The 20,821-nt window shown below is 36.8% G+C and overlaps 3 protein-coding genes across 3 annotated transcripts; 1 reads left to right on the forward strand and 2 right to left on the reverse strand.

Annotated features, from left to right (window-relative positions):
- The first annotated feature begins 6,179 nt into the window (after positions 1-6,179).
- On the forward strand, positions 6,180-8,981 carry LOC105209570 (zinc finger protein 892). Its single transcript, XM_054225797.1, has 4 exons — positions 6,180-7,238; positions 7,338-7,723; positions 7,793-8,001; positions 8,503-8,981. The coding sequence occupies exons 1-4, from the start codon at positions 6,185-6,187 to the stop codon at positions 8,948-8,950; spliced, it is 2,097 nt and encodes a 698-aa protein (XP_054081772.1). The 5' UTR covers positions 6,180-6,184; the 3' UTR covers positions 8,951-8,981.
- Positions 8,982-9,275: 294 nt separating this feature from the next.
- On the reverse strand, positions 9,276-11,215 carry Aph-4_1 (alkaline phosphatase 4). The gene is made up of 4 exons (XM_011179978.3): positions 10,737-11,215; positions 9,868-10,676; positions 9,628-9,806; positions 9,276-9,480 (listed from the first exon to the last, which is right to left on the reverse strand). Exons 1-4 carry the CDS (start codon positions 11,154-11,156, stop codon positions 9,359-9,361), a joined length of 1,530 nt encoding a protein of 509 aa, XP_011178280.2. The 5' UTR covers positions 11,157-11,215; the 3' UTR covers positions 9,276-9,358.
- A 1,695-nt stretch (positions 11,216-12,910) lies between these two features.
- On the reverse strand, positions 12,911-13,689 carry LOC105209544 (NPC intracellular cholesterol transporter 2-like). The gene is made up of 3 exons (XM_011179979.3): positions 13,587-13,689; positions 13,342-13,455; positions 12,911-13,270 (listed from the first exon to the last, which is right to left on the reverse strand). Exons 1-3 carry the CDS (start codon positions 13,669-13,671, stop codon positions 12,942-12,944), a joined length of 528 nt encoding a protein of 175 aa, XP_011178281.2. The 5' UTR covers positions 13,672-13,689; the 3' UTR covers positions 12,911-12,941.
- Between the last annotated feature and the right edge of the window lie 7,132 nt (positions 13,690-20,821).

Consider the following 20,821-nt stretch of genomic DNA (forward strand, 5'->3'; position numbering starts at 1 on the left):
TCTAGAAGAATAAGAATGGATAGGTTCATGTTACAGCTTGGCTTCATCAGAATGTAAGCTAATATCATCGCTATAAATGGAATCGTTGAATAGAATGGACGCAATAAGTATTATGAATATAGAAAATTCGATTATTTAGTAAGGTATTTATTTAGAAAATTTATGTTTAGTTGAAATAGTGCTTTAAAATGGAAGGTTTTGTGTCATCTAGACATCTTTGATAAAGGACGGCTTATTGCAAACTAGACATATTCTCATATTCTCATTCGCTTTTCAAACAGCTAAATTCCATAAAACGGCTTTGGATAACTCCAAACTTCAAATCAGGAAAGTCTTGAAAACCTAATTACTCTCAATATGATATATTTTGAGTTATGCCAAGCAAGCGAAAACCTGAATCAGTGCTCGTTCTGCAATAGTCAAGTGTTCATGGAACGCGGTTAGAAAAATAATTGTCTTTTAGCGTTTCGATAATTAAGTTCTTAATATTGTAATACTATATCGATAGAACGATATAACACTAATAATTGCAATTGTAATTCAAATTCTTTCAGAGAAAAATACTAGTAAAGTGTGTACACTTAGAACCCCCCATCAAACTATTTACAGTGTTCCGATCGCTCAATAATAGTTTTTATATAGTTTATAGGCGGAGTATTTGTAGCAAATCTTTCACTAGGCTACACATATCATGTGATAGCTTTTTCGCTAGCTAAGATATTAGGCTTAACCTTCGTATGTTGAACTTCAAACTAGAGACCGATCATGTCGTGGCTTCTTTTATGTCGTTAAAACATTTCTGATTATACCACAGACTGCTTTACGTAAGCACAAATATATTTTAAAACCCATGTAAATCTATTTTTGATGCTACACAACTGCACATACGAAGAGCCTTCAAGGGAAAACTAATCTCGAAGGCATTCGTCCTTAATGCACGCAGATCATTTTTCTTGCTTCGCTGTGATTTCCACCATTTTGAATTTCACTCCAACTCAATGCCAGCAACGGTAACATCCTTTTCTATTTGGACTCATGCCACATACTCAAAAACCACAAATAACTCTCCACCCTCAATAACCATCCTCCCAGCTCAACAACAACAACACTGAAAGTCACAACGTGGGCAGAGACCAATAACAATGCATCCTGCAATGAAAGAACTCAACCAGAATATTTTGTATCGGGAGCTAGTACCTTACCAAAGCCGGACTGCATGAAAATGTAATTCAATTTGAATTCCTTTTTTTTTACTGTTTTCCCTTTGAACACAAGCAACAATAACGTTGTCAGTCGGCCACGAGCCAACACTAAGCCCACTACCGGTTCCCTTTTAGTGAACTGACTTGCGCCACAAAGTGAAACTATGCACAGCAAGAGCAAACAAAACTCGAGCGAACAAAGCGAAAGGGGCGTGCCAGCACTTCCTCCAACCGAGCCGTCGCTATAAGGCAGCATTCCAACGCCGACTTGTTGCTTTTATGTTTTAATCCCGAATTCAATGGATTTCGGGGCCGCTTGCAAGTCCAGTCGGAATGTCTGGTGGAGAGCTTTGCACTGCCGTGGGCGGTGCCGGGCATGCGCACATTGAATGACTCAAGTCCACACACAGGGAGTGGGTGACCAGCGTCGCTGGTGAGAGGGGGTGGTTGAGTGATTTATATGCTCACATTGCGGCGGGGGATGATGTACAGCAATGCTACGGTTACGGCAGCCAGCTGCTTGCTTGACAAATCAACGCTCCAATCAACCCTGTCGTATGGGAAGAGATCTGGAGGATTGCTCGGCATGCCTTCACTGCGGCATCGGAAGCGTGCGAGCGAGACGGAATGCTTGAGTGCCGCTATGCGAGCATCACACTCCTGTGTTTGGTTGTAAGTCAATTGGTTTTATGCGTGTCCTTGGAGTTCGTAACTTGTGGTGGGTGCGTCTGTTGGTTGGCTGGCCCACTCGCTGGCTGGCTGGCTTTCTTTGTTGGCCTTTGTTGTTCGCAACAAACTCAATTTCGACACATTGCGACAGGTGAACCAAACGTACGCAATATTGGTGGCAATCAGTTTACTTCGACGGGCGCTCGCATGCGGTACAACTATTCTAACGGCGCGATAAAGAAATGCAAAGATATTTGCTGTAGTAAAAAAATACTTTTCAGAAAGCTGTTGGATTATGAAAAATTAAAATTTGTGCGACTTAAAGTGAATAGAACTGAATTTTAAATTTTTATTGTGTGCTGCGTAAATTTTGAAAATCATTAGGAATTCGTGGAGTAATGACGTTCAGTGTGATTTACGAGTGAAAATATCCTGCATTCCTAAAAGTATGTTAACAAAATAAGTGAATATGTGAAAAATGTGATTAAGTTATTTAAATGAATTTTGTGATATAATTTATATCAAATTAAGTTCCGTGGATAATATTTGTATAAAATTTTACGAGGCTTGTGTTGGTATTTCAAATATTATTTTTATTATACTTACAATTTAAAAAAAGGAAAGCCGTAAAATTTTGGAAAACTTTTGACCGTTAATTTGAAAAAATAATAATTTTTCAAATATTTCGAAGCATAGTTTCAGGCTAGTCGCCCAAATTAATTGTTGAAGTTGGTTGTGCTTCACGGCAAATATTAAAACTGGCTGTAAAACTGTGACTATGTTAACAACTTAATGTTGTCGATATGGTAAAAACGTCAAGTATTCATGTTAAAATGATAAACAATAAATATTTATTGAACATAGTCTATTCTCTTCATAAATACTCCCCACTAAAGGAGGTAAAACTTGGTTGAAATAATATTACTGATAGACATTAACGACGAATAACCACGACCATGCCACTAAGAAATCATTATAGAGTTATAGTCAACATTTTTCAAAAGAGATAAAATCAATTTTCAATGAAATTATAGAAAAACTGTTTCTTAATCTACGGATTTTGAGTTAATAAAAATAAAAATATTTAAATTGAAATAATTCGATATGATAGAAAAGTAATCAGCCATTTCAAACAATACATTCAAATTGAACAATTAAGGAAAGGCTAAGTTCGGGTGCAACCGAACATTTTATACTCTCGCAATTTATTTAGAAATTTACCTATATTTTCGGTAAAAAATTACCCATAGGCACTGAGTTCTTCATATTTGATATCAGGGGCCTTGAAAAGTCATGGTCCGATTTTGACAATTTTTCCACAAGTGATGTCACAGCTCAAATACAGTATTTGTGTAAAGTTTTATTTCGCTATCTTTATCGGTTCCTTATGTATACATTATAAAGTGAAAGAATCAGAAGGATTCAAAATTGAGTTATATGAGAAGAAGGCGTAGTTGTGAACCGATTTCGCCCATATTCCACCAGTGTCATCAGGGTGTCAATAAAATATTATATATCGAATTTCATTGAAATCGGTCGAGTAGTTCTTGAGATATGGTTTTTGATCCATAAGTGGGCGACGCCACGAACATTTTCCATTTTGTAAAAAAATCTCAGTGCAGCTTCCTTCTGCCATTTCTTATGTAAAATTTGGTTTTCTGACGTTTCTCGTTAGTGAGTTAACGCACTTTTAGTCATTTTCAACCAAGCTTTTGTATGGGAGGTGGGCGTGGTTATTATCCGATTTCCTTGATTTTTGGACTGTATAAGGTAACGGCTAAAAGAAACGACTGCAGTTTGGTTTATATAGCTTTATTGGTTTACAAGATATATACAAAAAACCTATTTGGGGGCGGGGTCACACCCACTTTTCCAAAAAAATTACATCCAAATGTGCCCCTCCCTAATACGATCCTATGCTCCAAATTTTATTTTCATAACTTTATTTATGACTTAGTTATAGCTCTTTATGTGTTTTTGGTTATCGCCATTTTGTGGGCGTGGCAGTGGTCCGATTCCGCCCTTAACCTTCTTATGGTGCCAAGGTATACGTGTTCCAAGTTTCATTAAGATATCTCAATTTTTACTCAAGTTACAGCTTGCACGGACGGACAGACGGACGGACAGACATACATCCGGATTTGAACTTTACTCGTCACCCTGATCATTTTGGTATATATAACCCTATCTAACTCGTTTAGTTTTAGGACTTACAAACAACCGTTATGTGGACAAAACTATAATACTCTCTTTAGCAACTTTTGTTGCGAGAGTATAAAAATGGTCAAGATATTAACCAATTACCTTGTAATTTAGTGATTATCTCAGTATAAAACGATCTCAGTCAGTCTAAAAAAAAACTTGTACTGTATTACAAACAAACTTCAAGTTCAAAACCAAGTTTGATTTTCTAGATATTTATAAAGGCTGTTTTATTAGACAACTGGTTTTCAAGAATCTATAAACGAGAGGCTCAATTTTCGATCCCTTTTTGCAGTAATTGGGGCCGTATGTCAACAATAACTGTTGTTCCGGAGTAAATCTCTTTAATATGAATTATGAAGCAGTAAACCAAACTGAGTATAAATCAAGTAATAGCTGTCAAAAAGATCAATTTCGAAAAGTGTCGTCGTGTTGCCTCATTGAAAATAACACGTCTTAAAAAACACCCATTATAAGTAACTATAAACTCGAATAAATCTCTAACGAAACAACTTCTAATGGTAGACTTATATACAATATCTTGTACAATAAATAAATAAAATTGATTGAATAATGATAGTCAAAGCTTAGAACGATTTCTGGAATGATTGCACAAGTACTTAATTTGTATTTTAATTTGTATCTCCTCTACTTAGGGTTTAAACTTCGGATGACTAGTTAGAATATATTTATTCCATCAGTATAACTTCAGATTACTGAACCAAATTCTATACTTACGAAGTGTGTTCAAAAAATAAGGGAAATTTTAAATTTCACTGGTTTGGAGAGCCCAATTGTAAAATTCTTTTATTACGTTGAATCCTGAAGCTCGATAACATTTTCAGCTGTATTCATTACTTTGTATGTAGCAGCCGCTTAGGTTAGACATGTTTTTATGAGCTTTGGCGATTTTCGTGAATTCTTGGCCAAAAAATACTGTAACGATGAAGGAGAATTTACAGTTCGTTAAGAGGCCGTCGTTTTTCAACTATACGAGAAATCGCTGAAAGAGCTAAATGAGATCCCAAGAGTTTGAGAAATGTTTCGCCGATTGGAACAAGTGCTGGCATAAGTGCATAATATCGAATGGGTACTATTTTAGGGGCGACAACATTAATATGGACGAATGAATAAATATTTTTTTGTCAAAAAACGAAATTACCGTTATTTTTTTAACAAATCCCGTTCCTAAAGGGATTCCATTATTCATAAATTCAAAATTTATCAAAAAACAAAATTAATTTCCGGTTAGGGCGATTAACTACATTAGAAGTTAACACTCCCTAATGGGTGTGGTTGTTCCGAATAATAAGTCTAGAATAATAGACCTTTAGAATAATAAGTGCCGAAACTGAGGAAAGAAAGATGAATTAGTTTTCACTAATAAAAATAGAGATCTTCATGAATTTACTTTAATTGCAGGGTTTTGTGAGTTTATGATACGATATTATTCAGTTTTATAGTACGTCGTTGTTGTGGAACTGAGCTGGGTGACAACCAGGCATACCGACGTTATTCAATGTTAAGTAAAGAGCAGTTTATAACCAAAGAACTAAAGCAAGATATGTTAAATTTTATTAATCTTATTACTTCAGAAAAATTTGAAAATTATATAATAGATTAGGGAACCGATAAATCTGAAATCATCAGGTAACCCCCAGAAAAATTAATTTAAGATTGAGGCTTATAAATTAAAATTTCTGGAACTGGACTTTAAACCGTTTATAATACCCATTTATAATACCCTCTGAATATACCATAATTAATATAAGTGATGTTCGTGCCAGTAGAGACTTTTTCATAGCCATAATTTTCTGCAAGGCTTTTTACATCAAACAAGACGTTAAGTCTTTCTAACACAAATTATCGTTCTCTTTAATTACTAGTGCCACATTGTTAACATCCTCAATATTTTAGAAAGTTTCGTGCTTCCAAGGTGGTTCTAGTAACATTTCATTTATCCTTTACACTGTACAAACAAAAGCTTTTTTGATAAGGTTTTCAGGAGCTTTTTGTAACCTTTTATACTCTAAATATCCACAGCTCAAAGTGTTAAAGTCAAATTCTTCTTAAATTTTCCCTAAATCTAGCTGAGCAAAGAAAGACGAAAAATGTTGAACGAACAATATACGGAATGCAAAGTTCTACCCAACATCAATGAAACATTTCCACAATTTGGTCGATCAATTGCCACACTGCTCTCGCCACTTGACTTATCGCTGCGCGCTACCAATCTAATACCGATTACGCCACCCTCAACACCCTCGCCGCCGCGAAAGCGTCAAAGATTAATGTCAGACGAGAATTACCTTTGGCGACCGCACGCCATGGGAACAAATCAACAAACGCCGTTAACACCGTTGCTACCAGCAACTGGCAGGACCTCATCCACACATACAGCAAGAGAAACGACTGCTGGTGGCAATTACCTATCTCAACTACCGTTAGCCTACGACTGTCGCCACGACGAATACCCGATGCAACACACAACGTCCAGCGGTTATAAAAACAATTTTCACGATGTAATAAGGAGCAGCTTTGAAGAAATTCCAGAAAGTCAAGCAACCGCAATGCCAACCATACCACACGAAGCAAGTTTACAGCAGCACGACCCAACACAGCAACAACCAAATGAAGCGCAACGGTCGCCACAACAAAGTCCATTGCCCATTATCTGCGTGGACGATGAGACGATTGTGTTGACCGAGGATGAGGAGGAAACACTTGTCAGTTCACACGATTACAATGAGGATGTGGACGACGAAGAAGATGACGAAGATGAAGAAGATGCGGCTGTGCTGGCGAACAGGATGCCCGACTTGAGGTCAACAACAACAGTGTACGCGGATGCCAGCAGTAATGAAAGTCAGAACCGGTGTACGAGGGAAAGCGGTGATAATGATGAGTTAGAGAGGGATATGGAGGCGGCGGATGAGGAAGAGGAATATGTCGATATACTGAGCAACGACGACGATGACTTAAATCCGCTCAATAGCGCCAATTTCACACAGCGTCTGCAGTGTCAAGCCTTGGAGGAGGAGATCGCCAAGTCCGGCAAAGCTTTGACGCGCAACAAACTCATCTACGACAATGAAGAGTTACATCATCGCGCCATCGATGGTTTGGCGAAATTATTTGAAAAAGATTTTCTTGTGCCAACGCATGGTGGTGAGAAGTCTAATAATTTACTGACTAGAAAACAAACAAACACCGCATTGACGGCAACAAATGAGGCGGACTTGAGTGAACACAATGGAGTGGGAGTTCACGCGGAAAAGCCACCAGCAAAAACTAATAGTTTTGGACGCACACATCAACAACGTCCGCATAAATCGGAGCGAAAACGCATGAAACTGCGTAAGCATCATCACACGCTCGATGAGGAGACCATCAGTCCCGTCTCGGGCACCATCATACGAAAGTTACGCGACGACGAAGAGTTGGTGGTGCGCAAAGGCGACATTGATCCGGCTTTCAATGTGGTCGAAATCACCGAGGAGGCTAAGGCGATTTTGGCCAGTATCGACAACAAAATCGGCGATTACTTATGCCAGCTGTGCCGCACACTGTACGATGACGCATTCCAGCTGGCACAACACCGTTGTCCACGCATCGTGCATATCGAGTACAAGTGCTCGGAGTGCGAAAAGGTTGGTGGTGGTGCAACGAAGTGTTGACAGTTGTTACACAATCAATTTATTTTATTTTTTCATGCTTAGGTCTTCAATTGTCCCGCTAATTTGGCTTCACATCGTCGTTGGCATAAGCCAAAGTCCGAGTTAATGGCGAGCAATGGACAAAGCAAGAAACGACACTTAAACGAACAAGCAGCAGCGGTGCCTGGTATGCGGCATGAGAAGGTGAATCTTGTCGACGACGGAGCGGAGGGTGTTTATCCCTGCACGCAGTGCGGCAAACATTTCCGACGGTAAGTGAGACTTAAGTGTTTAAGACTTTAATTTATATAGAAATTTGAAAAAGGAAAAGGAATGCTCGATTGTTGGGATAGTAGATTCTCTATGAACACCTTCAATCATTAAAAAACTAGAATATGCCCTTAATTGGAGGCAACAACGTATAAGACGCTCTACGTAACTACCAACGACAGTCGGTTCCACGTAAGCGAAACGGACACTGATTTTTATCTGGCCAAGGACAGTCAAATTGGCAATATTGGTCAAATTTATCGCTACAACAACAACGGTCTACTCTGAACCCAATATTATCAGACCAAGACCTGTTTGAATCGGTGAGTAGAAGTACCGACGGTCTACATCCATTGCTCTTCTATTACCATTTAGGAATCGTGCGTCAGTTCTCTCGAAACACCTTCCATATATTTTCACAATTTCCTAAAATATCTGTTACAATATTCACCCCAATTTGATCCCCTTCTTACTTATTTAAACATATTTATGTTGCCTTACAGCCACGCCTACTTGAAAAAACATCAGGCTTCCCATCAGATTTTGGAGAATCTCAAATCTTTGGACATCTTCAAAAACTCCACCTCCATTGCGAATCCAGTTTTCTCACATCCAATGCAGCAGTCGAAAACCCATTTCCCCTTCACCAACACCACGGCTACAGTACCAGCGCCACGTGCACCACACACACAATCAACGCAGCACTTCGGCGTCGCACATCCGCACACGATCAAGCCTTATCCGCAACGCTTCAATCCGTTTCCCTTCCCAGCCTTTGATCAACGACGTTTCTACTCACTGGGCGAGTTGTATCTCTCCCAGCACTTAGATCATTCCTCCGCCTTCCAGTACGTACAGGCGAATCATCTGCGTAACCTGACAGCCGCAGCGGGTGCTTTCGCACCACGCCCACCACATGTACCGCCGCCTACCGCCTTAATTGCAAAATGACCCAACATTGTGCGTCCTGTGCCGCGCATCGCACTCGGTACCACGGTAACGACAACAACAACACTGAGTCGAGAATTGTCACAGTTACCGACGGCAGCGGCCGGACCAACGCAGAATGGTACGCCAAGACATTTCAGCTGGCTACCGACCGCTACAGCGGCACGCGAAACCACGACAACTGGTACAACAGCTGTAACGGTACCACTAACGGCATATGATGGTAATGTTTAGACGAGTTATGTGAGTGTTAAATAATGTGGTCAAATTGTAGATAGTTTTGAATTTTAGATTTTTTCCTTAGCTAAACGAAATATATACAAAGATATGTACTTCAACGAGTATTTATTGTAATCATTATTGATTTTTGTGAATTAATAAAAACTGCAAATAACACTGTAAATACACAAGTTATCTATGCTTCTTTTCATTAACGAAATTTTGCTTAAAATGTCCCATTTGTAAAGCATAAGATAAGACATAAGACATGTAGGTTTCCTCATGTACGCCGTGGAGCAGGTTAGAGTGTGGTCCTTGAAAGGAGAAAAGGTATATTAGAACTACATATATAACTTAAGAAAAGAATATTTTTAGCTTTTTTTTAAGCCTTGGAAAGTCAGGAACTATCTGAAGCCTCCACTTCTCATATAACCCGAATGAACTAACGTCGTCTGTCATACCTCTGGCATAAACTACAGCTTCCGTGGCTATATCGGATAAACGCTTCACTATCAGTGTGTTTTCCTCATTCCCAAAATCAATCGGGTTAGCGGCAACATCTGTTTCACCACTACTTTCCACTGCATTACGGACATACTGGCCGTTTGTGAAGAGCACTAAGACCAACGTCTCACTTGCACTAACAAATATAGAAATTATAGAGAGAGCAATGTAAATAGCACTTCGACGAAATTTATCACCTAGTTTTATCCAGTGTCTGCTGCACTACGTCATTCAATTGCAAGAGCGTGCCCGTTTGCGTGTCCACACTCGCTGTGGATTCAACGCCAGTCTCCACAACCAGCAGATAACGCTTGTCTTTGCGTTTTAAGACATTCAAACTTTTTGTAACCATATCCGACAATTGTGGCACACGCCGCCTGTGCGCGTTCACATCATTTGTACGCTGTAAATAGTTATTTGCGAAAATACCCATGACATGGTCGATATTAGTACCGTTCAACTCCCGCAAGTCATCATTATTTTGCAACACCGCGAATTCGCGCTTCAACTTTACATTTAACAACTGCCAATCACTTATGATATTTCGATTGTCTTGCGAATTGCAAACAGTCTCGTCGACAGGATCCCACACGGTGTTGGGCACATCCGAGACGAGCGTCTGTCGTCCGCCGCCCATTATCACATTAACTTTTCGTCCAATCGCATTTTTGATTAGCTGCTGCGCCACGTCAACGCAACCAGCTGCGTTGGCAGCTACCGGCAATGCGGTATCACATTCCCAAGCAGTGTTCGGCGTACGCGCGTACAGCGCCGCCATGCTTGCGCCAGTGACACGTCGTGTCGTCACAAAACCGGTACGCAGCCCAATCTCTTGCGCCTGCTCTATTAAACCCTTCACGTGGTGACTCACATTTGCCGCTGCGGCGCAATCGCGAAACAACACACCAGTGTCGAGTCCACCGACGCGAAAGTTGGAGCGCACACCGTTAAAAATCGCGCTAGCCATTGTGAATGGATCACAGAGTTCTGTGTTGCTGCAACTATTCTAAAAGTGTAGAGAGATTTCACTTCACTGAGTAGACAACTAAATGAGCTGACACACAACCTTCAATCTGCCGAGATGTGGAAAACGCTCCCAACTCAACGCTGGCTGCGGTTTGGTACGATTCGCAAGCAATGCACGCGCCGCAGCCATTATCTCCGTATCAATACCGCTGGTCACGAAGATGATCGCATTGTGCGCCAGCTGCTTGTGTAAGTCTCTCTTCAACGCCAACTGTAGCTCTTCTATAGCTTCATCATACCACAATTGCTGTTCCGGCGGCAGTTTGTCCTTCCAATAGGGTATGTCCTCTACACTGGATACCTCTGTGGCCACCTCATAACTCACTAGAAATCCGATACACATCACCGTTATCATCATTGTGAGTAGTATGGCGCTGGCTAAGCTGAAGATACGCAGTGTGTTGAGTCGTAAGATACTACATTTTGTTGATTCCGCTTTAAGTTCCGTATTTGATTCCATATTTCGTTTTGCTGGTCTGCACTCACTCGGGTGTTGGAAGACACTATGTAGTGCTAAATTTATTTGAAGTGAATGTGCGGCTTCCTACATCGTAGTTTTATGACTTTCTGCTATCTTATTTAACCAAATCAGCCGGAGATAAATTTAATGATATGCTAATTGTATGCATTCTTATTGTTATTGTTGTGTTTTTGATATTCGGTGTTATAGAACCAACCCAACCAAATGTTGCACGAAAAACAATAATTACTTACTAGTTTAATATCAAAGCAAAATCAAACCGCATCGAACTAAAAATTAGATTTAATTTAAGTTCGCCTCGATCCTTTAATATAGCCGGAACTGCCTTTGAAACAAGGCATAATTTCTTAAAGATAAATCACCAAAAAAATAGGGTGCGGGGGTTTCATTCGAGTCCTCTAAAGTTTTATTTCAGTGTTGTTGTTACAGTGGTAACGATCCTATTCCGAACCTATACTCTCTGATATTTTATGACCGTATATTAGTTCTATGTAAAGATTTCATATCATGGATTTCATATGCTCTGAGGTCATTGTACAGGCCTTTAGACAAAATATGTTTTTCCAAATTAATCTCCAAAATTCCCTGTAGTTTAGAGTCCTAAACAATCTACTGACAATCAGTTACCAATCCGACCAACTTAGAACACATCATACAGATAAGTATGTGTGATAAACATTTATATAGACGTATAATCAATGTTTGTTATCTAGTATAGATAACTGTCATTCTAAGAGACTTATGTGTATGTCGAAGTAAGTTTATAATATTTACGTCGATAAAACTTGATTGCGGCTAATCACTGCACCAGCGCAATGCAAGATAACATTAAAATAAATTGTTTTAAATAATTAAAAATGAATTTTATGAATGAACACAAACGGTGAGGAATATTTTCCAGAAAGATCACGTCTTAACAAAATGGTTATTGAATGAGGTGTATACTTTATATTGCTACAATTTTCTACTAATCCAAGGTTTTCTGAAAAAGCGTTCCAGGCAGATCTTAATATATATATATTTGCCAGTCTTTACCCACAACTTTGACCGTATAGTGCTTCGAGATAGTGGACACTAAATTAATAAGGATATTTTCTAAAGATACGGAATGTTTATTTCCATATAAACTGATTAATCACCTACATCGATCACTGACTAGGTGAAATCAAAATAACCCAGGTAGCCAAGTGACAACAGCACTTCTTGATATGATTCACACTTCAAAAAATACCTCCAATAAAAGCCCGTCATCCAAAAAGTATGAACCAATAATAACTTCGGCTTTTAAACCACAGCAGACCACTGTCTGTATTCCTTAGATATATATATGTAAGCCTGGAGCCTGGATAGCAACGAAAGGAGTTAGTATTGTTACGGCAGAAATGCGAGTTTTAAAAAGAAATATTTTAGAGATAATTTAACAAAGTATGCTCAATGTAATTATTAAACAAATGTGTCTACTCTGACAGCTTGGTTTGACAGCTACCCCTCTAGGAAATTATATTCTCTTAAAAAATCCTCAATCCAGTCGATACCAAGATATTGAGAGATTGAACTTCAGTGGACAAATATGTATTTGCTCACTAAAAAGGCGGAGATGAAGTGATGATTTCGAGATGCAAGAACCATTTCCAAGTGGAAAAATGTGAATTGAATTTAAAGCATTTTTTTTATTTTTATTATAAATATAATTTACATGATTAAACAACAGTCTTAAATATGGCAACAAAACTGCCAAACAACAATTTCGAACAAAAATCGTTACTAAATTAAAGTATTGTTCGAATTATGCTTCAATAATAGCGGTCCGGCAGTTCCTTTATGCACACGTATACTCGCACTAAAGCAGGTGATTACCTCATTATCTTTATCGACAAGATTCAGTTCAATTGTTGCTGGAATTTCAGGATAATAATGATCAACATAAAATTGAAAATCATAGACTACATCCTCAGTGGCATAGAGCGGACACATGGCTTGATGTAGGAGATTGTGACACACGTCTGCGACATCATCAGGCAACTCATATGGCACCGTTATACCCAAAGCTGTGGCATAACATTTTGCGGTCAACTCATGTATATTGTCCTTGGCTGAGTAATTTGGCAATATTTGTATAATTAAAAATATTTTTTTTAATGAAAATATTTAAAATATCACTTACTGCTGACAAAATGCACTTGCATAACAACGGTCCGACCTTTATAAACATCGCAAGGTATTTGCTCACAACCATCAATATTTACCATTAAGGGAAAGGGTTTGCTCTTGTCTTTGCCTAGGGAGTGTTTTTTAATAAATTTGTTATCGTTATAAGCGAAACCATTTGAATCATATTCCGTCTGGATTTAAGCCACACTATTTCCGGATTTTTGACACTATACTAAACAGTAGTATTCACTAACTTACATTGCTTAACTCTCGTCTCAGCGTTGACCGCACTAAACGCCAGCAATATTATGCTAAAAACAATGAAACTAAATTTGTGACACATTTTATTTCTATTCGACTATTTCGCTGATATTTTCTAAGTGAAGTGCAAAGTCATTAGTGTTACCCTTTTATACTAAAATAGAAATACTTTAGGCAAGAACAAAAAATAAAAACAAAGAATTAAAAAATAATTAAAAATATATAGGCAATTGTAATAGTGCAAGTACAAGTTATACCCTACACACAATATGAAAAAAATCATAAATAATATTTATTATTTAATAAAAAAATATTGGTTTTACCAAACACTGGTGGCTTTTCGTAACGATTATAGTGGGCGCAAAAAAGATAACAGCTCTCTAACAACATTTTTATTCAGAACACTTTCGTTTTCATAAAATCTTATATCCAACAGGGGTATAAAAAGTTTAAAGTGTAAATATTATCTTACACACGCAAGTATACAAATAGAATGTCTAATTCTTTATGCCTTCGCATTGGCATACACGAGTATTAGCTGTCAAATCTGCCATATCCATGCAGATAAGCGATTCGGATTTGTATGTGATTGTGACCAGATGTTAAGTTTAGCTAATCACCACCTCTTATTCGCATGAATGTCGGTAATAAATTAGAACAATTTAATTGAAAACCACTTGAAAGTGCAAATTGGCCAAGAGCTCGCACTTAGGAGGGGTTCTCCCATACAATTCATAAATAATTTACAAAACCGAAAGTCATGCAAATACTCAGTGTGTGTCAGAAAACCTTTATTATAAATGTTTTTTTAAATAAATTATAAATTTTTAATCAAATTAAATAACCCATAAGTTAGGAAATTTATTTAATTGCTGTTTCAAATCATATTATATTCTAAAATAGCATTTTCACTCAATGAATTTCCCACATATTGTACGTTATATTCGGCACAAAGTCAACTGTAAAGAAAAACTTGTCTCGAATTATGAACTTGGCCGCTCGCTTAATATCATATGACCTTTAAAAATGTAAAATAATCTGTCCTACGTCACTATCTAAAATATAAATAAACCTGACCTTACCTGACGCTTCAAAAAGTAAACGTTTGGACTCCTCTATTCACTTTAAAATCTCCGAAATGTCATAATACAATATGCCAAAATCTGATCTTAAAATCCGTCTGCCCACCGTTGACCGCAAAATACTTGAGAGTAAAAACCACTATCCATAATTGATATACTGCTACTTGAAAATGTCTCATTCAATTATAATGCGATATCTTTGATGCAGATATTTTCCATATAAACCAAAGTGACAAAATTATATTACATTTTCAATCAGATGGGGGAAAATCATTATATTAGAGGGGGCTAGATCAAGGCCTCAACAGATTTAATTACAATATTGAGTATATTTCGACCAAGGGAATATCGCGATTGTATAAAAAAAGATATATGCACATTTAGATATATATACTTAAATATAGATAAATATACAGATTAAGAAAAATTATATATGCTATTAATATGCTATATTAATATGCATATATAATTTTTCTTAATCTGTATATCCATCTATAAAAACAATAATTGAACCATAAATTTTATTACAATACATATTTATGAGGCTTATCTAAGGACAACCAACCACCAAATATGACTTCTGCAATGTTTCGGGTATTTAAAGAAAAACTATGTTATAAAATGTATTCCTAAAATATAAATTATTTTAATTACAAGTTTTAGAAATAATTCAAAATGCAAAAATATCTGTATACTTTTATACTCTTTACATCTACTTGAATTTTTTTAAATCATATTGAATACAAAGAAATGTTTATTAATAGTCTCTTCTGTCACTTTGCTGTCTCCTCAATGACCACACTAAACAATCAATCAAATAACGGTAATTTGCGGTCAAGTTAGTAACAGCGGGGGTGTCTCAAATTGTCATGAAATGTATGTGATTGAATTTGTCATAATAAATAAATTGCCGTGACAATTGTAGTTTCGTATATTAGTACATGTAAATATTTTCGTATTCATATGCACTACCCAATATGAAATTAAAGTAGAGCGATATAATTGCGACCAGACCACATTGAAGACCTGGGAATCGGGCAAATATTTAAGCATATCAAACACTTTAGTTCAGAAGGCAAAATATCATAAATTTTAATATATAAGATTTTGAAGAATTATAACTATGAAACCATATACACTTTATTTTATTAAAATAACTACCATATTCACCGATATATATAATATGTTTGAATGTATCTATTATAATATAAAGGAGAATTTAAACCAGTACAAATCTTCATTCATATACACACAGTTTGAGAACAAGAGCACATTGCCTTTAATACATAACCTCTCCAACTGTTACACAGTAATTGCAGAAGTGATCGCCTAACTGTGCGCTGTAAATAATGTATTTATGAAAATTATGTCATCTACTTGTTAGCTATAATAAAAGCTGCTATAAAAAGCGCTTATTGCTATAGATACAACAACGAAATTGTTGCCGTGCAAGTGGCCTGCCTGTGTCTTTCTACATTTCTTGTATTGATGAAATAATTGATAATTTTTACCATTTGATGAACGAAATGAGCTCTCAGACCTAGAAACGAAACCCTTTAACACTAATCGCCGCACAATAATCCACAACAACACTTGCTTTTACACTTTACTAAGCACACTCGGGCCACTGACTTTTACATACGGCTTATTTAATAGGAAATACACACACTGATTTAACACTCTGCTTATATTGCACATAATTACTTCATTTTGCATATTTTACATTAAAATCTTTTAATTCATTGTTTTTCAACGCGAAATATACAATTTTCACTAACTTTAGCACACGAGAATTGGAAACTAATACGCGGCGTTTGAAATGGCGGCGGAAACTGAATAAAGCAATTGGCAAAAGCAGTGTTGCCAGTGTGTTGCACAAATGTGTTACACGGTATGTACTAGATTTATGTAGTAGATTGGGGAGTATTTTAAGAAAAATATTAATTTCGGAATAGACATTAAAAAATGTTAATAGTGCCAAAGCGAACAACTCTTTAGAGTGTTGTCTACAATAATTGTCTTGTGTTATTTTTTTTTTATCAAAAAACGTTTAAATATGGTAAAAACTTATAAAAAATAACAAATGTATACTATTGTAATAAGTTCATCATAAGTTCTAATACATAGTATTGTAATAGAGTAAGAGTAGAGAAGAGCAATCTTTATTAATCTTTAGTAGCAAGGAAGTAAATATAAAGGGTTTTTCAATAAGAGCGCTACAAAAATTTGTATTCTTTATTCCTGTGAAAGTACATTCGAAAGCACGCTTGCATAAGTCCAGACGCTGAACCAAATCGTGAGATAACATGTTCACCAAACTTGGTTTTCAATTAATAGATTTTGATATTATTCCTTGTGTGGCTTGTGGAGCAGTTCTATTGGAATCACATATGGTCCAAGTCCATATCATCAATTCGGGCCAAAACTATTCGGTAATCATTGAGCAGTCTGACTGGCCGATTATGACGACCATAAATTGGACGTAGCGCTCTTAAAGGTGAAGCCACTGACTCCGAATTTCAGTAGTAAATTTTAATAATTTCGGCTAATGTCTTTCAATAATGAAATGGCAAACATTAATGAAGAGGAATGTCAAAAGAGAGGGAAAAATATGTCGTCGTTTGCTGTTCCTATCGGTCAACTTTTGTAGCGTCCCCATTGAAAACCCCTTTAGTATTAGTTATAAGATAAATAATAATATTAGTGTCATTAATTTCAGATAATAACGATGAACATTTGTTTTAATTAGAATATCTCTCAATTCACAATATTAAAAATATAGATTACCTAATTTAATAAATAAATAAAGTGAATACCACGATATATATATTAATTACAAATTATAAATATGTATGTAAAGAGAATATACCGAAAAAATTAAAAAGGCCCTTTAATATTGAGTAATCCCGGATCGGACGGATCTTTGAAAGAAGTAATGCAATTTTTTTAAATTTATTAAGTTCAACAGTATGGCAATTTTGTTGTTATATATGTATGTATGTATTTTATATTTATACTCTCGCAACAAAAGTTGCTACGAGAGTATTATAGTTTTGTTCACCTAACGGTTGTTTGTAACACCTAAAACTAAAAGAGTTAGATATAGAGTCATATATACCAAAGTGATCAGGGTGACGAGTAGATTTGAAATCCGGATGTCTGTCCGTCTGTCCGTCTGTGCAAGCTGTAACTTGAGTAAAAATTAAGATATCTTGACGAAGCTTGGCACAAATATTCCTTGGCACCATAAGAAGATCAAGTTCGAAAATAGGCGGAATCGGACCATTGCCACGCCCACAAAATGGCGAAACCCAAAAACACATAAAGTGTCATAACTAAGCCATAAATGAAGATATAAAAGTAAAATTTGGAACAAAGGATCATACCAGGAAAAGGCATATTTGGATGTAATTTTTTTTGGAGAAGTGGGTGTGGGCCCGCCCGCAAATCGGTTATTAGTATATATCTCGCAAACCAATAAAACTATATAAACCAAACTTTCTGCAGTCGTTTCTCTTACGTATCCCACCATTCATCATGAAAATAGTTGAAATCGGATAATAATCACGCCCACCTTCCATACAAAGATAGGATGAAAATTACTAAAAGTGGGTTAACTCACTAACGAAAAAAGTCAGAAACACTAAATTTTGCAGAAGAAGTAGCAGAAAGGAGCTGTACTCAGATTTTTTTACAAAATGGAAAATGGGCGTGGCATCGCCCACTTATGGGTCAAAAACCATATCTCAGGAACTACTCGACCGATTCAAATGAAATTCGGTATATAAGATTTTCTTGACACCCTGATGACACGTGTGGAAAATAGATGAAATCGGTTCACAACCACGACAACTTCCCATGTAACTCAATTTTGAAATCCATCTTATTCCTTCACTTTATAATGTAAACATAAGGAACCAATGAAGACAACGGAATAAAACTTTACACAATTAGTGCATATCATCTATGGCTTCACTTGTGAAAAAATTGTCGAAAACGGACCATAACTTTTCAAGGCCCCAGATATCGAACATGTTGAGCTCAGCGCCTAAGGATAAATTTTAACCGAAAATATGGGTAAATCTCTCTGATATCTCAATTTAATTCAGAGGAAATTGTTTTCTTCTAATAGTGTGTCTCTGTTCCAAAAATTATTAAAATCGGGTCATAACATTTCCATATACCTCATTGTAGGTTTTTCAAAAGTATCTTCTCCTAGCACCCATTTACCTAATTATAGGTTTTTCAAAAATACGGTGAGCTTTATTCCGCATATATGTATTGGTTAAATTTCTTCAATAAATTGCGAGAGTATAAAATGTTCGGTTGCACCCGAACTTAGCCTTTCCTTACTTGTTTTTACTACTTTCGAAAATATACCAATTTTAAATACAGTGAAACCTCGCTTCTACAAGAGTGTACAGCTACTGGCGTACGCCGATGATATCGATATCATCGGAAACAACACCCGCGCCGTTAGTTCTGCTTTTTCCAGACTGGATAAGGAAACGAAGCGTATGGGTCTGGTGGTAAGCGAGGACAAGACGAAATATCTCCTGTCATCAAACAAACAGTCAGCGCATTCGCGTCTTGGCTCCCACGTCACTGTTGACAGTCATAACTTTGAAGTTGTAGATAATTTCGTATACCTAGGAACCAACATTAACACCGATAATAATGTCAGCCTTGAAATCCAACGCAGAATCACTCTTGCCAACAGGTGCTACTATGGACTAAGTAGGCAATTGAAAAGTAAAGTCCTCTCTCGACGAACAAAAACCAAACTCTACAAGTCTCTCATCATTCCCGTCCTACTTTGCGGTGCAGAAGCGTGGACGATGTCAACATCCGATGAGACGGCACTAGGAGTTTTCGAGAGAAAGGTTTTGTGGAAGATTTATGGTCCTTTAAGAATTGGCAACGGCGAATACCGCAGACGATGGAACGATGAGCTGTATGTGTTATTCGACGACATAAACATAGTCCAGCGAATAAAAAAACAGCGGCTACGCTGGCTAGGTCATGTTGTTCGAATGGATGAAAGTGCTCCAGCTCTGAAAGTATTCGATGCAGTACCCGCTGGTGGAAGCAGAGGAAGAGGGAGACCTCCACTCCGATGGAAGGACCAGGTGGAGAGGGACCTGGCTTCGCTTGGTATAACCAATTGGCGCCAAACTGCCAGAAGGAGGGATACGTGGCGCGCTGTTTTGGACTCGGCTATAACCACGTAAGCGGTGTCTGCGCCAGTCAAGAAGAAGAAGAAACCTCTTGGTGAACAAACACTCACCGTCGAGCGTTTTTGTCCGCCCAAGAGAGGTGTCCGCATAAGAGAGTCTTATTTGTTCTAAAAATTTAACTTAGTGCATAAAATATGTCCGCTCAAGGGGCGTATCCATTATATTTTAATTATCTATTACATTCCATAATTTTAAAAATTTACATAACATTTTACATGTTGTTTTATACATTTTTAGAATAGCATACATACATATATAAATTTAAATAATATATTAAAATATTTAAAATTTTTTTAGACCATTTTTCACTAAAAAAATAAAAATAAGAAATCTTCAATTGCTATCAATAATTTCTAATCTGCAAATAGTTTTCGAAACTCAATATTACTATTTTCCATTATAAATATTAAAAATATATTCTACTCCATAAATCTACTACATTGCACATACAAAATATTTTTCAACATACTGGCAACACTGTTTTCTCTAATTGCTTTATTCAGTTTCCGCTGTTATTTCAAACGCCGCGCATTAGTTTCCGATTCGCTTGTATGAAAATTATTGAAAATTGCAAATTTCGCTTGGAAAAACAGGAAAATAAAAGTTTTTGATATAAATAATGTAATGTGGAGTGTTTTTAGATCACAATGAATTGTCTACCATGTGTGTTTCTTATTAAATACACCGTATGTGTAAGTGCGTACTTCGCGTCTGCCGTGCCAAGTGTATAAGTAAGTTTCTTCTCATATATTGTGAAGCAATTGGAATTAAAGGATTTCACTTTTAGGTCTGGGATTTCATTTCGCCCATCAAATGGTATGTAAAACGTAAATATTATTAATTATTTTATTAAAACAGGAACTGTACAAAGATTCCAAGTCACTTGGCAACAAATTCACAAAGCGCTTGGCTA

This window comes from Zeugodacus cucurbitae, chromosome 2 (assembly GCF_028554725.1).
Source record: "Zeugodacus cucurbitae isolate PBARC_wt_2022May chromosome 2, idZeuCucr1.2, whole genome shotgun sequence".
Classification (NCBI taxonomy): Eukaryota; Metazoa; Arthropoda; class Insecta; order Diptera; family Tephritidae; genus Zeugodacus; species Zeugodacus cucurbitae.